The sequence below is a fragment of the Peromyscus leucopus genome, chromosome 4, assembly GCF_004664715.2.
Source record: "Peromyscus leucopus breed LL Stock chromosome 4, UCI_PerLeu_2.1, whole genome shotgun sequence".
In the NCBI taxonomy this organism is placed as follows: domain Eukaryota; kingdom Metazoa; phylum Chordata; class Mammalia; order Rodentia; family Cricetidae; genus Peromyscus; species Peromyscus leucopus.
In genome coordinates this window covers 18,704,154-18,727,304 of record NC_051066.1, presented here as the reverse complement: position 1 = coordinate 18,727,304, position 23,151 = coordinate 18,704,154, and the positions used below count along the sequence as shown (strand labels likewise).

The 23,151-nt window shown below is 35.8% G+C and overlaps 1 protein-coding gene across 4 annotated transcripts in view; it reads left to right on the top strand.

The window, feature by feature from the left end:
- The window catches only part of Lrp1b (LDL receptor related protein 1B), a 1,927,307-nt gene that overhangs the window by 1,807,168 nt on the left and 96,988 nt on the right, over positions 1 to 23,151 (top strand). For all 4 annotated transcript variants that reach the window (XM_037205578.1, XM_028868856.2, XM_037205579.1 and 1 more), the window contains 2 exons: positions 17,754 to 17,977; positions 19,387 to 19,493. In XM_037205578.1, coding sequence (XP_037061473.1) covers positions 17,754 to 17,977; positions 19,387 to 19,493 — 331 coding nt within the window. The remainder of the gene's footprint in view (positions 1 to 17,753; positions 17,978 to 19,386; positions 19,494 to 23,151) is intronic.

Genomic DNA, 23,151 nt, shown 5'->3' with positions numbered 1-23,151 from the left:
GGAGGTCAGCCTGGTGCTTGGCTGTGGATCTCTACATGTGTTTCCATCAGGTACTGGATGAAGGCTCTATGATGACAGTCAGGTTATTCACTAATCTGATTACCAAGATAGGCCAGCTCAGTCACCTTCTCCACTATTGCTAGCAGTTTGCTGGAGTCATCCTTGTGGATTCCTGGGAACTTTCCCAGCACCAGGTTTTTTCCTATCCTCATGATGTCTTCCTCTATCAAGATATCTCTTTCATTCCAGCTTGTTTCTTAGGTCCATTTGATTGGGACATTTTTTTTCAACTCATTATGATGAGGTAATATCTATCCTTGATGTTGAGGTGTGCTTCTTGGATGCAGGACAGGGAGGGATCGTGTCCTCACATCCATTCTGTTAGTCTGTATTTTTTGTTAAAGAATTGAGAGGATTGATGTTGAGAGATATCACTAACCAGTGACTATTGATTTCTATTATTTAGTTGTTGTTGTTGGTAGTAGTTGTGGTGGTGGTAATGGTGGTGGTGTGGTGTGTGTGAGTGTGTGCTTCCTTTTATTAAATTTTGGTCATCTGAGATGATGTATTCTCTGTGTTTTCATGGGTATGTTAACCTCTTTATGTTCGTGTTTTTCTTCTAGCACCTTTGGTAGCTCTGGATTTGTAGATAAACATTGCTTAAATTTAGTTGAACCATGAAATGTCTTGTGTTCTTCTTTTTGGTGTTTTAAAATTTTTCTGCGTATAGTATCCCGGGTTGGCCTCTCTGGTTTCCTTAGTGTCTGCAACACTTGTGTCCAGACTCTTCTGGCTTTTAGAGTTCCAATTTAGAAGTCAGTTGCAATTCTAATAGATCTGTCTTTATAAGGTATTTGGTCTTTTCCCTTGCATCTTTCAATATTCTTTCTTTGTTCTGTATGTACAGTGTTTTGATTATTTTGTGCCCAGGACACCCCCTTTTCTCTTTCTGATTTATTTGGTATCCCATATGCTTCTTGTACCCTTATAGGCCTTTCCTTCTCAGTTTAGGGCAATTTTCTCCTATGATTTTGTTGCCCTTGTCCTGGACTTTCTCCAGTGTTCTATTTCAATTATTCTTAGATTTTGACTTTTCATAGTGTTGCAGATTTCCTTGGTGTTCTGTGCCATGACATTTTTATATTGAACATTTTCTTTGACCTATGTATAAATTTTGTCATGTCATATCTTTAATAGGTGACATTCTCTCTTCTATCTTTTGTATTATATTAGAGAAGCTAGGCTCATAGTTCCTGTTCAAATTCCTAAATTTTTCATTTCTAGAATTCCCTCACTTTGGGTTTTCTATATTGACTTTATTTCCATTTTCAGGTCTTAAATAGTTTTATTCATTTCCTCCAGTTATTTGTTTGTGTTATTCTGGTTTTCTTTGAGGGACCAGTTGGTTGTTTATGTTTTCCTGGATTTCTATAAGGGATTTATTCATTTCCACTTTAAGGATCACTATTATATCCATAAAGGCTGTTTAAAGGTCCTTTTCTTGTGCTTCACCTATGTTGGAATATCCAGAGCCTGTTGTGGTAGGCTTGCTAGTCTGTATTGGGGACACATTGTCCTGCCTGTTATTGCCTGTGTTTTTATGCTGGCATCTAGGCTTGTAGGGATGGGAAGATTAGAGTTCTAGGTACTGTTATCTGTTTTTATTGTTGTTGTTTTGTTTTTGTTTGTTAGTTTTTTTTCTGTGTTGACTAGGTGGTTTGTTCTTTTGTTTTCTTTGTTTGTTTACCCTCTGTATTTTAGGAAAGTATGGTGAATGGGTATTTCCTAGTAGGAAATTTTCTGTGGACCTTATAGGTGTGGCCCCTAGGTTTCCAGGTTAAAAGTTTTTCTGGGTATTGGGAGCTAACATAGGAATATGGATAGGCAAGGCTACTGAGGAAGTTCACAGAAGGAAGGAATGGAGAGTGTTACATCAGGATGTGCTCATTTATTCTCTTGGAAATGGATGTTAGAGAGTGAAGTAAGATAACCCAAGATTTGCTATGTAGCTGGGGATGAGGTTAGGGAATTGGATTTGGAGGAAAGGAAGGAGAGCTGAGGATCTACAGTGAACACACCTGCTTTCTTGTCAGGAATGACTTGCCAGCTAAGAGGGAGTGCCTGCTGGAGCTGGGGGCTGGGATAAATAATGTGTGGAGGAAGAAGAGATAGGAGGGAAAGACCTGCGTGATCTAGAGTATATGTGGGAAGGGTAAGAAGGAAGGCTGCAGCAGGTCTTCTGTTGCTGAGTTAGAGATGAGACTGGAGGTTGGTTTAGGAGGAGTGGTGAAGGTCTTCAGTTCGCTTGACTGTTTCCCTGGCCTGATCAGCTAATATGTTCACAGGAAATTCTAGGTGTTCTAGGCTAGGAGAATGGATCGAGATGGTGGTAAGGAATGATGGAAGGGAAGATCTTTATCATCTGTTGGGGATGGGATCAGAGAGTAGATGGAGACTGAAGCAACTGTTTCTTACAGAGCTGGGTTGAGGCTGGAAGAATGGGTCTGGGGGACCAGAAGAGGTGAAGATCTGATGTCAGTCCACTATTCCATGGCAAGAGTGTCCTGTGGACTAGCAAGTAGTGCCTGGGATAGCTGGTTACTGGGATAAAGCAACATAAGAGGGAGTGGGGTTAGGAGGGGAAGATCTGTGGGATCCAGTAGAGATAGGATAGAGGAGGTTATTGCACGTGTTCTGCTGAAGAGCTGGGGATGAGACTGTAGGTTGGATTTGGGGTAACAGAGGGATAGTTGAAGATCTGCAGTCAGCTTACCTGGTTTCCTGGCAGAGGTAGCCTGTGGGTTAGCAAGGAGTGCCTGTTCAAGCTGGGGCCTGGGATCAGTTATATTATTTGTAACAACTCCATTGTAACTGAATTGAGGGAAGTAGTTAGCCATGTGATAATAGGTTGTCATGGCTGCATACTCACATATATCAAAGGTTAAATGTTATCTGAAACCCATGCCAGAGGACTAGAAGTTCTAATGAGGTGTTTGTTTTTCTTTTTAACTGGCAAGGAGCTTCACCTCAGAAATCTATGAATATGGTTAGAATACTAGCTATGATTACAGATTTAAATTTAAAATGTAGACTTGGCTATTTATAATTACAAATGTGTGTGATTGTCTATACCCATGGCCTGTATAAATGGATGGATTTTTTTTCTCATTTTGATGTGCACGTTTTAAACATGTGTGAAATCTGAACTGTTCTTTGTTTGTTGGTTGGTTGATCAAAGATTTATTATTTTCATGATGCATTCTGATTGTTTTTCTGGAAGCCATTTATTATTACATGGCATGATTACATGTATTTACGCTTGTAAGTGTCAAGCTTCTGTAAAACGCAAGCTTCCTTCACATTCACTTATGTTTCATTGATTGTTTTGTTGTTTTTGTTTTTGTTTTGTTTTGTTTTCTTCCTGATCATTTGTGCCACACATAGGATTTGGTTTCCAGGTGTTTTGATTTTGTTGTATTTTTCCGGAAATCATACCACGTTAAATTTATCTTCCATCCCACCGTGCAGATACTTTCTGTTCTTTACATTAACCATGTTTTTATTCAGCATATTTTTCCATTTACATTTCTGATCTCTCTAAAAGTATATATGCATACAGTTTGCTATGGGACATTGACTTATACCTTAATCAGTAACTTGCCATTTCTCCAATTTTTTTTTTTTTTTTTTTTTTTTTTTTTGGTTTTTCAAGACAGGGTTTCTGTGTGTTTTGGTGCCTGTCCTGGATCTAGATCTGTAGACCAGACTGGCCTTGAACTCACAGAGATCTTCCTGGGTCTGCCTCCCGAGTGCTGGGATTAAAGGCATGCGCCATCACTGCTTCTCCAATGATTGTAAACAGCACTTTTCTCCCAGAGCATTATACTAAAATCTTAAAATGTACATACGTACAGACTGTCCATTCTGTTCACATGAGTGTTCACTAGTTTATCATACCATTAACATATTTAGACAATTTATTTCACCATTAATGTATACTTTATGCCCTATAATATTTTTTTCAACCATATTATTTTTGTTTAATTTTCAAAATTTATTTATTTTGTGATTTTCATGCATATTTAATGTACTTACCTCATTTGTCCCCTCCTCCTATTCTTTCTATTCCTCCTGTGTCCCACTCTACTCCTTCTGAAATGCATGGCCTCTTAGTTATCCAACCTTCTGAGTTCATTTGGTGTTGCTCATACTCATATGCAGTTTTTTTTTCTGAGCAATTGTGATTCATAACTTATCAATGGCTTGTGCTGGCTAGATTTTGTGTTGTTAAGCTAGAGTCACAATGTAAGAAAGAATTTTGATTGAGAAAATGACCTCAGCTGAATGGACTGTAGGCAAGTCTGTGGTACAATTTCTTTCTTGATGATTGATGTGGGAAGGTCCAGTGTTGTAGTCTTTGGATTCTTTCCTCTCTTTCTCTCTCTCTCTCTTTTTCACTTTGCTCTTTGGGGGCCCACAAACCAGCTCTGGAATGAGTACATGGAGTTCTTAGGAATGCCCAGCTCTAGCTTGTAATTTTTTGTTTTTTTTTTTTCTTCTAGCCAGCTTTTCTTAACTTAAATTATCCTGCCTACCTTATGTCTCTAGGCTTTTACCTTTCTTTTTTCTATATATCGCTCTTTACTTCTTATTCCATAGCTGGCTGTGTAGGTGGGTGGCTGGTCCCTGGCATGCTCTCTCCTTTTTTCTCACTCCTCCTTCTCCTCATTCTTCTCCTGTTTATTCTCTCTGTCTTCCAGTCCCATCTCTCCTCTCCCCTGCCTAACTATTGACTGTCTAGCTCTTTATTACACAAAACAGGTGTTTTAGGCAGGCATAATATAACACAGTTTCACAGAATTAAACAAATGCAACATAAAAGAATGCAACATATTTTTGCCTCATTAACCAAATATTCCACAGCATAAAAGAATGTAACACATCTTTAACTAATATTCCACAACAGTCAGCTCATTGTGGGCAGTACCACTCCTGGGTGCTGTAAGGAAGCAGGCCAGGAAGGTCATGTGGAATAAGACAAGGAGAAGCATTCTTTCTATATCAATTCCTGCCTCTAGATTCCTGACTTCACTTCCTGTCCTGCTTTCCTTTAGTGAAGAATTGTGATGGACAATGACTATAGGTCTTTGTGCTCACAAATAAAAACTATGGAAACCAGAAATGTTGAACACACATTTTTCTCTTCAGAGGGAGAGATGTACAACATGATTTCTACTTGAATTGCTGGGCATGGAGGTTTCTAATAGGCTCTGAGTTAGGGACTGTATTTGAGAAGACAGGTGATGTTTGAATTTCAAGATCTGAGTTACCTCCTTAAGTAAAATATGTTCCAGCTCCAGCCATTTACTTACAAATTTCATGTTTTTTCTTTATGACTACATAGCATTCTACGATGTATATGTACCACAGTTTTATTATCTATTTGTAAATTTAAAGTCATCAACATGACTGTGGTTGAGCAAGTATCCATAGAATAGAATATGCAGTCATTTCAGCACATGATGAACAATGATATGGTTGAAGCATATAATAGATTAATTTTTAGCTTCTTGAGAATTTTCACACTGAATGAGTGTTTCATTTTTCACTCATTCTCTCCAGCGTTGGTTGTTGGTTCTTTTGTTGATATATTTGGCATTTGGAATGTGATAAGATGAAATCACAAAGTTGTTTTGATATGCATTTCCCTCATTACTAAGGATGTTGAGAACCTTTTGAGATATTTCATAGCCATTTTTATTTCTTCTTTGAAAACTCTGTACAGATCAATAGTCAATTTTAATTGAGTCATTTGTTTTCTTGAATACTTGTTTTTTAGTCCTTTATATAATATGGATATTAATCCTTTTTCAGATGTGCATCTGGCAAAGATTTTCTCCCACTCTGTCAACTCTTCATCCAGTTGACTGATCAGAAACTTTTTATTTGTATGAGGTCTCATCTGTCAACTACTGTTGTTAATTTATGAACAGATAGACTCCTAACACAATATTCTTTCCTACATTTGTAACTTGGAGAGTATTGCCTAAGTTTTCTTCTAGCATTGCTATTGTTTGAGGTTTCACACTGAGGTCTTTGATGCATTTGGGATTGTTTTCTGTAAAAGATGATAGATAAAGGTCAATTCCATTCTTCTACACATCAATATCCAGTTTTGCTAGCACCGTTTATTGAAAATGTTGTACTTTCTCTAGTGTGTAATTTTTCTCAAATATCACTTGGCTTTCCTTAAGTACACTCTGGTTTGGGTTTTTTGTTTGTTTGTTTTATTTTATTGTTTTTGTGCCTGTACCATATTCTTTTAAATTTACTATTCTGTCATAAATCTTGGAATTTGCAATGGTAATCATTACAGAATTGTTTTTTTTTCTCAAGATTATGTTAGATGTTCTAGTTCATCTGTGGTTTATTATACATTTTAAGGTGCTTTCTATTTTTTTCTTATTAAAAAATTCATCTCATTTATTTGGTCCATTCCTATATCTCTTGTAAGAACCCAAATTGAGTATGGTGGATGATATTTTAATATATGCCAATATTTGACCCACAAATATTTTGCTGTGGACTTTAGAATTAATGTTCAATGGGAATATTGTTCTATCTATCTATCTATTGATCTATCTACTATCTATCTATCTAATCTATCTATCTATCATCTATTTATCTATCATTTATCTCTCTGTTTGTGTGGTGTATTTCTTTGTCTGCTTTTTAGTTTTAGACTATTATTGTCTTCATAGGAGTTTAAGTATGATTCTTCTTTCTCTGTGAATGGAATAATTTTAAAAGTGTTGTTTATGGATCTTTGAAAGTCTGGTAGAATTCTTCTGTTAATTATTATGAGCTAGGCTTTGGTTGTTCTTGAGAGGCTTTGTATTAATGTTAGGGTCTTTTAGTTGTTATGAGTATATTTAGGGTGTTAAACTCTTCTTGGTTTGACTTTGGTAGTTTTGATGAATCTAGAAATTCATCCATTTCTTTTAGATATTCTAAATTAATAGAGTATAGGATTTTAAAGTATTTCCTTAAGATACTCTGAATTTCTTTCATATCTACTGTGGTGTTTTCTGCTCAATGCTGAATCTGTTGATTTAGGTTCCTTTTTTCTGTTAAATTGAAAACATTGGCTTATTCTTAGTAGTTTTCTTTGTAACTCTTTCATTAACTTCCACTCTGATGTTTATTATTTCTTAATGGACTTGTTTTAGTTTTGTTTATCCAAATTCTTGAGTCTCATCATTTATTTATTTGTGCCTTTTCTGAATTTTTAAAATTTTGTTTTGTAGCCAGAAGTTTTCATGTGTCCTGCCAGGTCCCACAGCCACTTGGTCCCAAGTAAACACACAGAGGCTTATATTACTTACAAACTGTTTGGTCCATGGCTCAGGCTTCTTACTAGCTAGCTCTTACAACCTAACTCAGCTCACTCCTATTAATCTATGTTTTGCCACATAGCTTCCTGGCAGCACATCTTGCTTCTCCTAATGGCATCTTGGAGCATCTCCACCAGCTCTGCCTTTCTTCTCTCTCTGTCTCTCTTGGATTTCCCACCTGGCTCCATCTTGCCCTTCTATAAACCAATGCAGCTTTATTTATTAACCAATGGGATCAACACATATTCACAGCATACAGAAATAAATCCTACAACAATGCTTTGAGATTATGGTATTACATCATTTCCCCTTTCCTTTCCCCCCTTCAAATCATTTTATGTACCTCTCCTTGCTCTTTTTCAATTCATGATCTCTTTATTCATTAATTTTTGCTTTATATATATAATATTGTATATTATATATATTCATTAATTTGGTTAATATAACAAGTCATATATACATATATTTATGTATTCATATAAATATAACCTGATCTATTAATAGATTTCCCTCTTGGGGCTTTGTTTAATATGTTCCAGAGGGTTTATTGTTATGCTTTCATTTTCATTAAATTTCATGAGTTTTTAATTTTTTTCCTGGATTTTTTTCTTTGATTCACTTTCCAATCAGTAATATATTGTTTAATATGTAGTAGTTTATGTAATTACTAGAGATTTGTTTGCTATGGATTTCAAACCTTATAGCATTGTGGATAGATAGAATACATGGAATTATTTAAATTTTTTTTCTTTTAAAGATTTGTTTTGTGTTCCAGCACGTAGTTTGTTTTTATAGACTCTCCCATGAAATGCTGAGTCTAATGGCTATTATTTGGTGTTTGGGTAGAATGATGGAGATATCTGTTAGGTCCATTTGATACATGATGTCCTTTAATTGAATGCCCTTATATTTCTTTGCTTGCTTGTTTATTTGGTTTTTTTTTATTGTCCAGATAATTTCGGTATTGAGGAAAATGGATTATTGAAATCACCTACTATTTCTGATTTGGGTATGTGTCTGTATGTTCAATAGTAGTTTTTTTGTGAAATTGGGTGTGCCAGAGTTTAGTGCGTACATAATCAGAGTTGGTGTCTTATCAGTTTATTGTCCCCATGGTTAGAATGAAGTGCTTTATATTTTCTCTGTTTAGTTTTTTGTTTGAAGTTTGTTTTGTCAGATATTGTAATATCAATACCCACTTGATTCCTGTCCCATTTTTTTTCTTTTTATTAAGAGATTTTTCTATTCATTTTTCATATCCACCACGGATTCCCCTGTCCTCCCTCCTCCCACCACCCAGCCTTCACTCCCAACCCACCCCCCATTCCCACCTCCTCCAAGGCAAGGTCTCACACGGGGAGTCAGCAAAGCCTGGTACATTCAGTAGAGGCAGTTCTAAGCCCTCCTCCTCCCTGCACCAAGGCTGAGCAAAGGGTCTCACCATAGGCACTAGGTTCCAAAAAGCTGCTTCATGCACTAAGGATAGGTCCTGGTCACACTGCCTGGGGGCCCCCTAAACAGTTCAAGCTCATCAACTGTCTCACTTATCCAGAGGGCCTGGTCTAGTTCCATGGGGGATCCTCAGCTATTGGCTCACAGTTCATGTGGTTCCACTAGTTTGGCTAGTTGTCTCTGTACTTTTTCCAATCATGGTCTCCATATCTCTAACTCATATGACCCCTCCTCTTTCTCAACAATTGGACTCCTGGAGCTCTGCCTGGGGTTTGGCCGTGGATCTGTGCATCTGCTTCCATCAGTCACTGGATGAGGGTTCTATCATGACAGGGTGTTCGGCCATCTGATCACCAGAGTAGGTCAGCTCAAGCATCCTCTTGATCATTGCCAGTAGTCTATAGTGGAGTCATCTTTGTGGATTCCTGGGGACCTCTCTAGCACTCTGCTTCTTCCTATTCCCATGGTGTCTTCATTTATCATGGTATCTCTTTCCTTGTTCTCCCACTCTGTTTCTGATCCAGCTAGGACTTCCTGCTCCCCTAAGCTCTCTTTCCCCTGACCTTGGCCCTCCATTACCGCCCCCATCCCCAGTTTGCTCATGTAGATTTCATCCATTTCTCCATCGCTGGGTGATCCTTGTGTCTTTCCTAGCTAGGGTCCTCTTTACTAGGTAGCCTACCTGGAGCTGTGAGTTGCAGTCTGGTTATCCTTTGCTTTACAACTAGTATCTACTTATGAATGAGTATCATTTTTTTAAAAATACTTTTTAAAAATCTTTTCCTGTAGGTTGGTGCAAATATTTAAAGCTAAGTTGAGTTTTCTGTAGGGACAGAAAAATAGATTTTGATTCTTAACATATTCAACTCACCTGTGTTTTAAGAATAGAGATTGAGACCATCAATATTTAGCATTATTTTTGAAAAGTATGTGTTGATTGTAAGTCTTATGTTTGCTTTTTTTTCAATTTGTGTTTCTCTTCCTGGTTTGTGATTTGGTAGTAATAACAACATTTTTTTCTTCTTTCTGTAGTCTCTTGGCTTATTCTCCCTTTTCAGTCTGAAGTATTCCTTCTAGTATCTCTTTAAGGATAGTTTAATGGACATGAATCATTTTAGCCTGTTTATATCATAGGAAATGTCTGTTCTCAAATATGGCAGGTAGTTTGAAAGGTATGGAACTTTAGCTTGACATCCATGATATATGTGAGGTTGTTATTCCAGGATCTATTGGCTTTCAAAGATTCCACTAAGGAATCAGCTGTTTTCCTGACAGGTTTTCCTTTATATGTAACTTGTGTTTTTGTTTTTGTTTTCTTTTCTCTTGCAGGTTCCAATACTCTTTCTTTTCCCATTTAATTAATATTTTAAATGTTATGTTCTATGAGAAATTTCTATCCTGGTCTTGTCTAATTGGTTTTCTATGTGTTCCTTAAATTTGTATACGTGTACATTCCCTTAATTTGGGGAAGTTCTCTTCTATTATATAGTTGAATATCTAGTTTATCTTATTGCCCTGGGATACTTTCCCTTCACTTATGACTGTAATTAGAAGACATTGTATTTTAATGGTGTCAACAAGTTCCTTCATGTTCCTTTTGTGTGCATGCATGTGTGTTTATTTGTTTATTTTTTTTTGTATTCTTAGTTTGTGTGGTCTAATTACTTTATCTTCAGGTCCTAATATTCTATTTTTACTCAATTCATTTTACTTACAAGGCCTTTTGGTGAGTTTTCTAATTAATTATTGAATTTTAAATTCATCTCCATTTCAGCTTGAGTTTCCTTCAATATTTTTATTTCTTTAAAATAGTCAGCCTTCAAATACTAGATATACTTCATCATTTCATTCAGATATTCAAATCTTTGTGATTTCTTGGGTATCACTCAGGCTTTTGTTACTGTTCTCATTTATTCATTTAGTACTTTGTGTGCTCTTTAACCCCCTGAATTATTTGATGACGTTTATGATTGTGCCTCTAAGGTCTGTGTCCTGGTATTCATTTAAGGTAATTCTCATTCAAGGACATTTTTATACAACTAGTGCATTTGGATCAAGAGGGATATACTGTTGTCACTTTTCAAATTGTTTTTATGATTTTGTGATGAGGCCTGGGTGTGTGGACTGGACTTCTTTTGGTGGGTCTATGTAAAATGTAAGTTGACTTATATATACTTCACATCTGAATGCCTCAGACTGGACCTGGGCACAGGATGAGTGCTACAGGAAAGGCCTAGAGTTTGAATGTGTTAGGAGAGTTTATAGACCAGGCCACGTAACTTTCTTAAAATATACAGCTAACTATAACACTTTTAAAAAAGAAACATGATTTCTATAGTTCAAGTGCTTGAACTCCTCTTTTATAGGTCATTTCTCTTCCTATTTTAAAACAAATGTGTTCAGTAAATTATCTTTAGTACTGAAGCTAAAATTGTGAGAGACAGCACACAATGCGCAGTATATAAGATTTAGTATTAAAGTAAAAACTTCCAATTTTGTCACAATTAAGCTTTCAGTTTCTCCATAAGGCTTAGTGATTTCATTCATTTGACTAATGTTTTGATAGGAGGATGCCTCAGGGTGTCTAACTTATCTGTTTATTTAGAAATCTTTGCAGGATAGAGACCTTTTATTTTTTTTCTCCAGAAACCAGTCAACACACATCTTGTAGTTTGTACAATTGTATTAACAAAGCCCTCATTTGTCAGAATGGTCATGTGCTTACACTCTCTCAAAAGGCACATACCACTATGTTGTCAGATGCATTGACCTCTTTATTGACCTAACCTAAGAACCAAAGAACAATTTTATGTTCTTTTTCTTTCTAATAGTATACGTGTTTTGATTTGTTTTGCTTTTCTTTCTGACTTTTTAGGGTTACACGGTTCATGTTATACTGTTCTGTATTTCTAGGCTATTCTTTTTCTTATACATAATCTGTTTTCCCAACTTTTTGTTTTATCAGATAGAATGTAAGCTGTAACAGGAGCTTTTGTCTTTCTTGCTCTTGTCAACATATATTTAGTATGAATCACTTGCCTATGGGTGATATCATTCAAAATCCTTGTACTACCATGAAGCCCACACACAAAGAACTACAAGGAATGATGAAAATGAGAGAAATAGTCTCATCCAGAGAAGAGGACACCAATTGGTTATGTAATATCAAACAATCAGCCATGAAAACAAACTAAGCAGGGTACACTCATGTGTAAAGGAATATATTTGTGCATACATATATATACATGCATGTACCAATAATGAATGAAAAAAAAAAAAACTATGAATTTTAAAGAGAGCAAGAAGGAATGTGGTGAGGGTGTAGATGAGAAGAGAAAGATGTAAATGCATTATGATCTTAAAAATAAAAGCCCCTTATGAGTAATAATAAGGGATGTTGCTGGAGAGCTTCTCTCCAGGTTCCCCAAGCCCCACAGTCCCACAATCCACTTATAAAATAATCACTCAGACGCTTATATCACTTATAAACTGTATGGCCGTGGCAGGCTTCTTGTTAACTGTTCTTTTATCTTAAATTAATCCATTTTTATAAATCTATACCTTGCCACATGGCTGGTGGCTTACCAGCGTCTTCACATGCTGCTTGTCCTGGCGGTGGCTGCAGTGTCTCTCCTCCTTCCTGTTTCCCCAATTCTCCTCTCTCCTTGTCCCACCTATACTTCCTGCCTGGTCACTGGCCATCAGTGTTTTATTTATATAGAGTGGTATCCACAGCACTTCCCCTTTTCTTTTTCTTTTTTTTAAAGGAAGGTTTTAACTTTAACATGGTAATATTACATATAATAAAACAATTATTGAGCAAGAATTACAGTTACAATATTAAAGAAGATGTCCTATCTATCTTATATTTGTGAGTTTAAAGTTTTATATCTAACTTATCTTTTATCATAGCTGAGGAAATTACAACTATCTAGTCTTTAACCACATCAAAGACCTGGGAAGGAACATAATGGTACCTAAGAAATGGTAGATGGATGCAAGCAACTTTCGGGAATCTTGCAAGAGTAGACCAAGACAGCTGGCAGCCTGGACAGTCACCTAATGTTTCTCAGCATTGTTGGTGCATTTAAATTGGCTGCAGGCCTAGAGTATCTGACAGACCATTTTCAGAAGCAGGATTTCTGAAAGACCATCTTACCCTGTCTTGGCAGAGTACAGTGGTCACTTTCCTTGTGTCCCGCTTGTCCAGAAAGGACAGCATTGCATTTGTACTGTCAGCCATCAAGGCAAGGGCAGTTCTTTGCCCAGTAGGCCATTTTGTGCCAAAAGGACAAACTTCCAAATGGAAATGTCTTAGAAGCCCAACATTCTCTCGGGATCAATTGGTGCAGCCAGGAGCAATTGTGTCTCACATCAACAGAATTTTAAGTTATTTAAATGCCATATTCTCTAGGTCTATGAAGTGTTTGAAGATTACCTATCTATCTGAAATATATCTATGTATACCTAGAAGACTTAACTATCATGGCTACAAATATGATTATCATAGATGACTAATTATTAATCTATTTTTAATTATCCATTACAATTTTAAATGAGTTACATAAACATAATACCTCAAACAAGAATAGAAATATATATATATATATATATATATATATATATATATGTATACAGTATAACAAAATTAACTTCAAGTTTGTATCAATAAACTAAAATTTATACCAATGTAAAACATTTTAAACATAAACTAAAATCTATACCAATGTAAAACATTTTAAACAAGTTGTTCTTTAAAAGTAGGTTCATTAATCTACCCTTTTATCTTATCATCTCCATATCCTCCTATATATCTAATCATATCCCCTTTTTCTTTTTTAGAAAGAGATCACATTTATAATCAGCCTGTTTTAAATAAAAATATTGGTTTTTTCTCTGTCCCACACCAGAGGGCTCTTCTGATTTGGGACACAAGAATCTCTTAACCACTTTTTTTTAAGCAATATGTCTGGGTTTAGAGGGGGAGTGAGCCAATTCCACCTCTAAAGCCAGCTTGGTATATTTGGGAATTTGGGCGTAGCATCTCTTACTACTTCCTGCTGGAGGGGGGCGCTGTATCTTATGGGGACGCAAAAGAAAATTTTAGGCCTATGGGGTAGTCCTTGAGGCTGTATTGTGGGAGCCAGTTGCCTTGAAACCGTTCTGGATGTTGGATCATCTGGGCCATGGTGTCATCGGATATCTTTCAGGGGGTCTTGGCTGGTCAAACCTGATATATCTTAATATGGAACAAATCCATAGCCTCTGGCTTTCTGTGGAAACAAAAGCAGAACCTCTTTTCCAAAGCAACATATCCTTAAATCCAAATTTTGAAGTCAAGTTACCTTTAAAATATACATATTGGTTTAATTCAACATCTTTTTTGATCAAGTGTTTTTTTGCAGTTAAAAATCCCAAAGACAACAGAATCCAGATTGTCTGTGTAATATTCATCTTTACATGGCTTTTTACATTAATTTTTTTGTCTCTTTCAAGCCTACATATATTTTACACACATTGTAAATGATGTTATCTGAATCAGTCTTTTTGTGAGCCTATTGGTTTAAACTGCATCCTTCTAAGCCTGAAACAGAGCTGTGGCTGCTGGCTCCGCCCACTTCAGCTTTCCAACATGGCAGTGGTACGTTTTCCGCCAGCTCTGGGAGTCATCAAGTCTCAGAAATAGTGGGTCTAAGCTTTTATCAAAGCAGCATGTAGCCCAGAAACCTTTTTTTTTTTAAAATACTAGTAAAGACTAAATCTACTACACAGCATAATGTGCCTCTGGCAGACCCCTCATTCCCGCCATACTGCCGGTCAAACGCACACGCCAGGAACCCGCCAGTGTTCAAACCTGCGTTTTGCGGCGTCTAGCTGCTCATATGAGACAAGAAGCAGGAACCTGGTTTTGGCTCTGTTTAGAATTGGTTATTAAATATTCTCAGGTTTAAGGTGGAAACTCGAGCCGTTGGGCGCCATTTGTTGCTGGAGAGCTTCTCTCCAGGTTCCCCAAGCCCCGCAGTCCCACAATCCACTTATAAAATAATCACTCAGACGCTTATATCACTTATAAACTGTATGGCCGTGGCAGGCTTCTTGTTAACTGTTCTTTTATCTTAAATTAACCCATTTTTATAAATCTATACCTTGCCACATGGCTGGTGGCTTACCAGTGTTTTATTTATATAGAGTGGTATCCACAGCAAAGGGATATCTTCTTGATTGTCCTTCTTGTGGAAATAAAGCACTCTATCTTATGAAGATCAGCAAACATTTAGTCCTGTTAATCACTGTCTCCAGTAACATTTAATTTGCTAATGTTATTTCTCCAGAATTAATATTGTTACTGATGTTATCATCATTTCATTCAGAATTAATTGAATATAGCCATCCTTGACACAATATTAAGCTTTAGTAGCTATAAGAAAAAGCAGAAACCTTCCTTCATCTAGAAACCAGGTAATAGAACCAACAAGAAAAGTCCACATGTATGGGCATCATCACAAAACCACAAAAGACTGAAAGCCCAAAATAGTCTTATAGAATTCTTAACCCACCAGTCCCATAGAAATTTCTTAAATGAAAATTACCTAGATGAACCCTGGGGCACAGAACATAGTAATAGTCATAAACTTCACCAAAGAATCAAAGAGTTTAAAGACAACAGAAACAAACAACTCAGTATGGATTTATATGTCACACTACCACGATCCCTGGTGATTAAAATGAGTGTCAGCCCTTTTCATTTTTCTAAACATGTACTTTAAACTAAAAACAAGAAAAAAATTTGATTTGTATTTAAAGAATATATGTTGGCTCAGTCTTCAATACACCATTTCCTGGAAGAATTATCACTAAATCCAACTTCTATATTCTCTTATGTGTGAGGGACAAAGCTTTATAGTTGTCAGTGGCTTGGGGTTACATATCAAAACTGAAGAATAACCAGTATTTTCAGCATAAATGAAGTAAAATGGAAGGATTAATTTTAAAAGTAGGAATTTATATGAATTTACCATAGATTTTGGCCTTGATATTATTAAGACATGAATTTGAGTTTATGTGTTTAAATCTGATTCAAAGGAAAAGTATTTTCCTATAATAATAATGAATCAGCAACATCATACTTTCTGTGTAACAAAAGTTTGTTCTACCAATGTTACAAATACATAAGTATTCAATAACAGACTTGAAACAGTGTAGAATAGCAAATCAACAGTCCGTTTTTCTGGTTTGTAAGATAATGATTTACATTAACATGCAATGTCATTTGATGATATATTTGCTTTTAAATTCTGTTAATCTAAAAAAATACAGTTAATATAATGTTGCTGATAAATTTGAAAACAGCGTGGAGTGAAATGGAAAAAAATCTTGATATCCTAACTATGTTTGATTATGTCATATGAATAATATAATATTTCTAGAGAGCATTACATTTAACTCATAAAGCTTTGAGTGTATTGGGTGTAGGTATAGTATTTGATGTTAGAGACATGTGGTACCATATAATTTGTTTTACGAAGCCAAAAATATATTAAATTACTGAAAATAGAGTTCATTAGAATTTTTCAAGTGGGCTTTGTGCCTCAGGCCTGCAATCATAGTCACTTCGGAGGCTTTTGCAAGAAAATTATAATTCAAAGTTTGTTTGGGCTATAGATCAAGTCCAAGGTCAGTCTGAGCAACATGAGTCCTCATACCAAAATAAAAAGAATACAAAAATAGCAGGTTTAAGACTCAGTTTTCAGACACCTGGTTAGTGTGTTTTCTGCCCTTTCTGAATCCCTATTACCATAAGTGAGAGTATTTCTGGGTTCCATGCTTTATTAAAGGCATCTTACTTTCTCCTAGGATCTAGTAGTCTGCAGCAGACAGTGCCTTGGAATTATTGTTCTCTGATCCCTGGTATTCTTTTGTGATAACCACTTTCTTTTGTTCATCACTAAATCATGCCAAAGACTATATGTTAAAATATCATTTCCCCACTGTGACCAGGTCTTAATGGTAATCATCTGAAATAATTGCTTGTGTCTTGATATAATACCCCTGGGAATGCCTTCTTACTTCTGGTTATGCACAATAAACCTGACCGTGTCAAGTTAATTACTGTATTATTTCCACTCAAAGTGATGAAGTTAACTGAAGGGTTCAGCTAATATATTTTACTAACACTTTATATGAATTCCTTTACCTTGTCTCATGAAAGCACTGTAAAATAGAATAACTAAAATACCAAAGCTCTCAGACAGATAATTCACCTTTCCTGAAAACATGCTGAAATGTTTTTGCTATGTTAATATATCTGTCTATGCTACTTATTTATTCAATTGTTAAAGCCAATTGTATGTCTCAGAGATCCAGAGGAATTTGTGTTTTTCACATTGCCAAAAATGTGCATTAGTCAAAGACTTTTAATAAGACTTCCTTGCACTATTTATTCAAGCTAAGCATGTATATCTTAGGATTCAACCATTATATTTCTGAATTAATAGCTTTTAAAAACCCTGAGTATATATCCTCTGATTAACATGTATAAAAATGTTCATTATATTAATTGCAATGGTCTAACTTTGTAAGCAACACAAGTGGATAGAACTGGCTGAATATCAAGCAAATCAATTTATAGCCATACTTGTGAATGCATCTATTAATAAAGAGCATTGGTAAATGGCATAATAGATGATATGAGTAAATTTCATACATGAAATTAAGCAGAAGTTAGGAATAGAAGGTATTGCTCTTCTTCAATGGATAGATTGACTCTGTAATGATTGCCAACAAAATTGTGCAATAATATCTAGAATATTTCCTATTATTCCTGCTATTCTAATGTGTAGATATGGAAAATGATGCTAATTTACCTTGAGAATACTGTGGTGTACTGCTTTTCTCTTTTTCTTCTAGTGTCCTGAATATAAAAGGCCTCGAGACATTGCAGTTGACTGGGTTGCAGGAAATATTTATTGGACCGATCATTCAAGAATGCACTGGTTTAGCTACTATACTACTCACTGGACCAGCCTGAGGTACTCCATCAATGTAGGACAGCTCAACGGCCCCAACTGCACCAGACTCTTGACTAATATGGCTGGCGAGCCCTATGCTATTGCTGTAAATCCTAAAAGAGGGTAGGTTGATGCTTGGTGTTTCTGTTTCTCAATAGAATGTGGATGTCTGTATTTATAGATTTTGTTCTGTATTTTTATTCAAAGTGGGACAGGTTTCTGAGATTTGAAAATATCCATGCTGTTCTCTCAGAACCATTTCCTTTCTCAGATGTTGACACAAAATATTTTTATAAATGTTTTCTATATTATGCAATTAGTACATGTGTACATATCTCTTTTCTTGTCTCATGTGTTTATTTGCATGGATTACAAAACAGTGAAGTTGACGTGATGATCACATGGCTGCTACTATTTATTAGACATCAATTGAATTTTCTAGACATGAAATATATCAAAGATAATGCTTAGAGATTAAGGAAAACAAAATATGAAGACATATATTCAGATTTAAATTTCTTTACATTTTGATGATTTAATCTGAACATATCCTCTCTATGGTACAAAAATGAAAAGCCTCCATGCAATGTTGAAAAGTAAAGGGAAATGTTAAATGAAAGTCTTAAGTATCTAAAAAAAAACCCAAAAACCCAATTAGTAGAAATGTAGAATATATTATCCACTAAATGAGAAAAACATTTCTTTTTTTTCAGAAATAGTTTCTTAGTACTACCTGTAATTTCAGCATTTAAAGGCATAACGGTATAGAGTTCAAGGCCAGAATCAGCTACATAAGGAGCTTGATGCTAACCTGGGCTTTCCTATCTGGAAAAAGGGGGGGGGCAGGAAAAGTACTCTTTTGAGTGGGGAGGATCATTCTAATGACTTTAACTTTCTTTTAATTTTTATTGAAAATAGAGTCTTCAGATAATTTTCTTCTCTCATATAATACATTCCAACCATAGCTTCTCCTCCCTCTACTTTCTCAGATCCCTGCACCTCCCATGAAGATTTTCTACATGTATATAAAAATATTTTGATCATATTGACACCCCTGCTCCCTGCTTTGAATCTTTTAAGAGCTCCCTCCCCAACATGTCCCCTTCCAATTTCATGTCTGTTTCCTTTTACATTCTTATTTTACTTTTATAACCCACATATTTGTGTATCATCTATAATGCCTTGAATAATCTGTCACTATAAGATAATTTTAAATTATAGAAATAGTTTTCTCTTGAGGTTTTTAAGGGGTTTTCAGAACTAAAATTTATACAACAAATAATAATCTATGTTGTATATTATTAAATAATATATCTAAAATTTACATTTGGCTAAGATTTTATGTGCAATATTGTTTTTCAGGATTTGCTGTCAGATTTGGACATTGTGTAGTTTTCAATTTTGGTCAGGAATCTGCTTATTGGGGAACTAGATCACTTTGATACATGTGGTCTGAGTAGGCACAGTAAAGGTTGGACACATTTTTTCACAGCACTATCTCCAAGCTAATCTCCTTGACCTACTCTTTTCAGGATGATGTACTGGACTGTAATTGGGGACCACTCCCATATAGAAGAAGCAGCCATGGATGGTACTCTGAGGAGGATTTTAGTACAAAAAAACTTACAGAGACCCACAGGTATGATGTATTTGGTATATGAATCAAGATGATAAGCTTATTAGTATTAATAGTTCATTCTCATATTCTTCATGAAAAACACTTACAAGTAGATAAAAAATGTGTAGTATGATGTTACAGAAGTCATTAACATTTTGTATTCTAGTTTCCCAATTCTAAAGTCAGATTATTATTATACTGCTACTACATTATAAGATATTATTTAAAAACTGTCTAAGTTGTAAATCTATTAGTAGGTTCTTACATGAATAAGATTTTGCATATCCCACCAATGCATTGGGGTATTTTTGCAGATGCATGTTAATGTTACTGAGGTATGTAGTTAATATTTTTAGAGGATACCAAGAGAAATGAACTCAAAGATGGTAAACCTAACTACTTTCTCTTAAAATGCCAGGTTTCATGGTGCCTATCCTTTGCATTCAGTTCTTTTTTTCTGTTATCCCATTATCCTTCCCAGATCTCATCTAGGACTCCCAATATTCTCCTCTCTCTGCACCACTCAGGGCTCCATTCTTGACTCTGTCCCACATTTCCTGCTGGTTCCAGCTTTCTTTGTCAGAATGCCCAAGGCTTATTCCTGTGTCTTGCTAAATATTTTCTACTGCCTAATATTAAACTTTAACATTTCAGTAATAATATAACTGTTAACTGTCATAATCCAAAGATTCTGTACCACCCACCCTACTCAGTGCACCTCAGTCAAAAGAACCAAATGGTGGCTCATTTGCATGATCTATTTAGTTTTTTATTTATGCTTGGTTATCTTTCATACTTAAAATAAATCTGGTCATTATATATTCTTTAACTTTTCATTTGCCTCGTGAATTGTACTTGACTCTACTGTTTTTATTCTTTATGGAATTGAGAAAGTTGGGATATTAAGCCTATTGACATATGTCTTCCATGCAAGTACCACATGCTTCTGGAACTGAAGCAAGTTTCTGCACTCATGAAACAAATGCCAACCATGTGAAACTTATGCCATAGTAGAAGTGAGAGTACATACTTATATCATTTTATATAGTTCCAATTACTGGCTACAAAAGAAGAGCCATACAGGATGGATAGCTGTTTGGAATACTCTTTCAGATAATTCAATTCTATAATTTGTTGCTTAAGAAGTGACCTGAATAAAGAAAGGCAGCCCACTGTGTTAGAATGTATTATTTTATTATATTTTATTTACTGTGACTAACACCAGAATGAAACTTCTTCAAAGAATAAAGGTTATTTGGGCTCAGGATTTTAAAGCTTATTAACCACATCCATTGCTTGAGTCTGGGGGGGGATAATAATATGATGCTATCAGTGTTTTCCTGACACTGCTTACCCCATGGCAGAGAAAAAACAAAGAGAAACACATGACCAAGGACCAGGTAAAATTGTCAAAGTTTTCATCCCAACTCCCCACATTTCCACAACCTCCTAGAATATCACCTGATTTGCTTTTCTGTTACTGGAATAAAATATTATGACCAAAAGCAAATTAGGGGAGGACAAGTTTTATTTCACTTGTACTCTCAGCTCATAGCTCATCACACAGGGAAGTCAGGGCCAGATATCAAGGCAGTACCTAATATAGAAACCTGTGGTGATATTTTATTTGTGCTCTAATAAATACAGCTTACCTGGAGATCAGAGGAAGAAGCTAGCCATTATAAGTAAACACAAAAGTCATGCAATGTTAGCACAGGCTTTTAATACCATCACTTGGGAGGCAGGGATCTGTCTGGTTCTATGTGAGTTCAAGACCACACTGGGAACAGAGCCAGGCATGGTGGCACATGCCTTATATTCCAACACTAGTTAACCATGGACTGACAGGAAGTGACAGAGCTGGGCAGGAAGAGGAAGTGATGTAGACAGAGAGAGCAAATCAAATCAAAGCAAGGCATATAGGCCTGGGTAGACAGGAAGAATCTCACTTTTGGAAGCTGCGAATTGGTGAGGTAAAGTTAGCATACAGCTGTTCTTATTCCCCATCTCTCTCAAGTTTTCACCCCTATATCTGGTTCTGTGTTTTCTATTAATAAGACCATTTAGAAACTCATCTACAGAAACCCATGGAAGAATGCTGTTTACTGCTTTGCTCTTTGGCTCATACACAGAGAGCTTTCTTCTATAGCCCAGAACCACCAGCTAAGGGATTGTTCCACCCATACTGGGTTGGGTTCTCCTGCATCAGTTGTCAATCAAGACAATCACAGGCATGCCTAACCCATGGACCAATCCAACGAGGGCAATTCTTTAGTTTATGTTCCCTCTTTTCAGGTGACTCTAGTTTGTGTGAAGTTGATAATAAAAACTAGCCAGGATACTACTATCTGTAGATCAAGCCTTCAAATGTGGGGCATTTCCTATTCAAAACATAGTATCACTCATGTGAATATGTGATACAAGAGCTTTCCATATAGTGAGGATGATAAATTCTGTTAAGGGATGTGCTTACCACTTGTCAAGATGGAAAGACCTTTAGTTGCCTGGAATAATGTAAACTTTTCAAGAAGTTGTGCTATGTGAGTTGGTAAGGTGATTGGAGTCCTTGAATGTGTTGGTAAAGAGTGGATTCTGGTCCAGCTTGAAGGGAAGCCAGTGGAGGGCACAGGAGTATCAGCAGCAAAACCTTCTGCAACGGAATTCATTTTCACACATGGTTGAAACATAACTTGATCTTGTGCACCCTTCCATTATCCTCTTTTTTAGATAGCCCTCCTTCTCCTGTTTTTGTGTGTATGTGATTAACCCTGTGAATTTCTCTAGGTTTACTTATAGGAGCCTGGGTATATTACCAGTGCTTATAGCGCTGGAAGAAAAATGTCTCCCAAGTACTTTACAGTTCTTTAATCTAATTTTAAATTTTGATTAATTGTGTATTCACCAACAAGAAGCAAACATCTTAATAATATCTCTGTTAACATTTTGCACTATTTTTTGTCTCTAGCTCATTTTTATTTCATTTGATAACTAATAAATATTCATAGAATTGCTTATTGGAGGGAGTATAAACAGGTATCTTTGCATTGGAGCAGTATTGGGATGGTGGTATTAGAAGAGTAACTTCCCAACCATTGTGTACCAATCAGTTTAACAAATTGTTTAGAGATGAAGATCAAGAGTGAGTCCCAAGCTTTTAAAGCTGCAATTTTGGATGAAATCTACCTGCCTAGTATATTATAGGTTATCTGAACAGGCACCACAGTATCTCCTCAATGGATCTTGTGATATGTCCATATTGAAAATCTTCCATGTTATCCAAATCAATATTAAATAATTAGTGAAAGATTGGCACTGATTGTTGAAATATTTACCCAGAAGAATAACAAAATGAATCAGGAATGTTCCTAAGTCAGCATAGGTTTTTGCAAATTGTAAAAGTTGTTTAATGTTTTACAATATTGCAGTATTCCGAGGAAAAAAACATTATCTTTAATTAGAAAAAAAAATGTAAAGGGTGCTACTTGGACTGTTTGAAAGAAAAGAGATATTTGAAACATGGGCAGGTAATATAGCATGATGTCATTTTTTATAATGCTATTCTTGAGAATTCGAAACACTAGTTTTGAACTTCAAGGCATCATTTACTTTTAAGTATGTAACTCAGAATGAAGTAATTTCCTATGATGTTGGTAATAGCATTAGCAAAGCAAGCAATGAA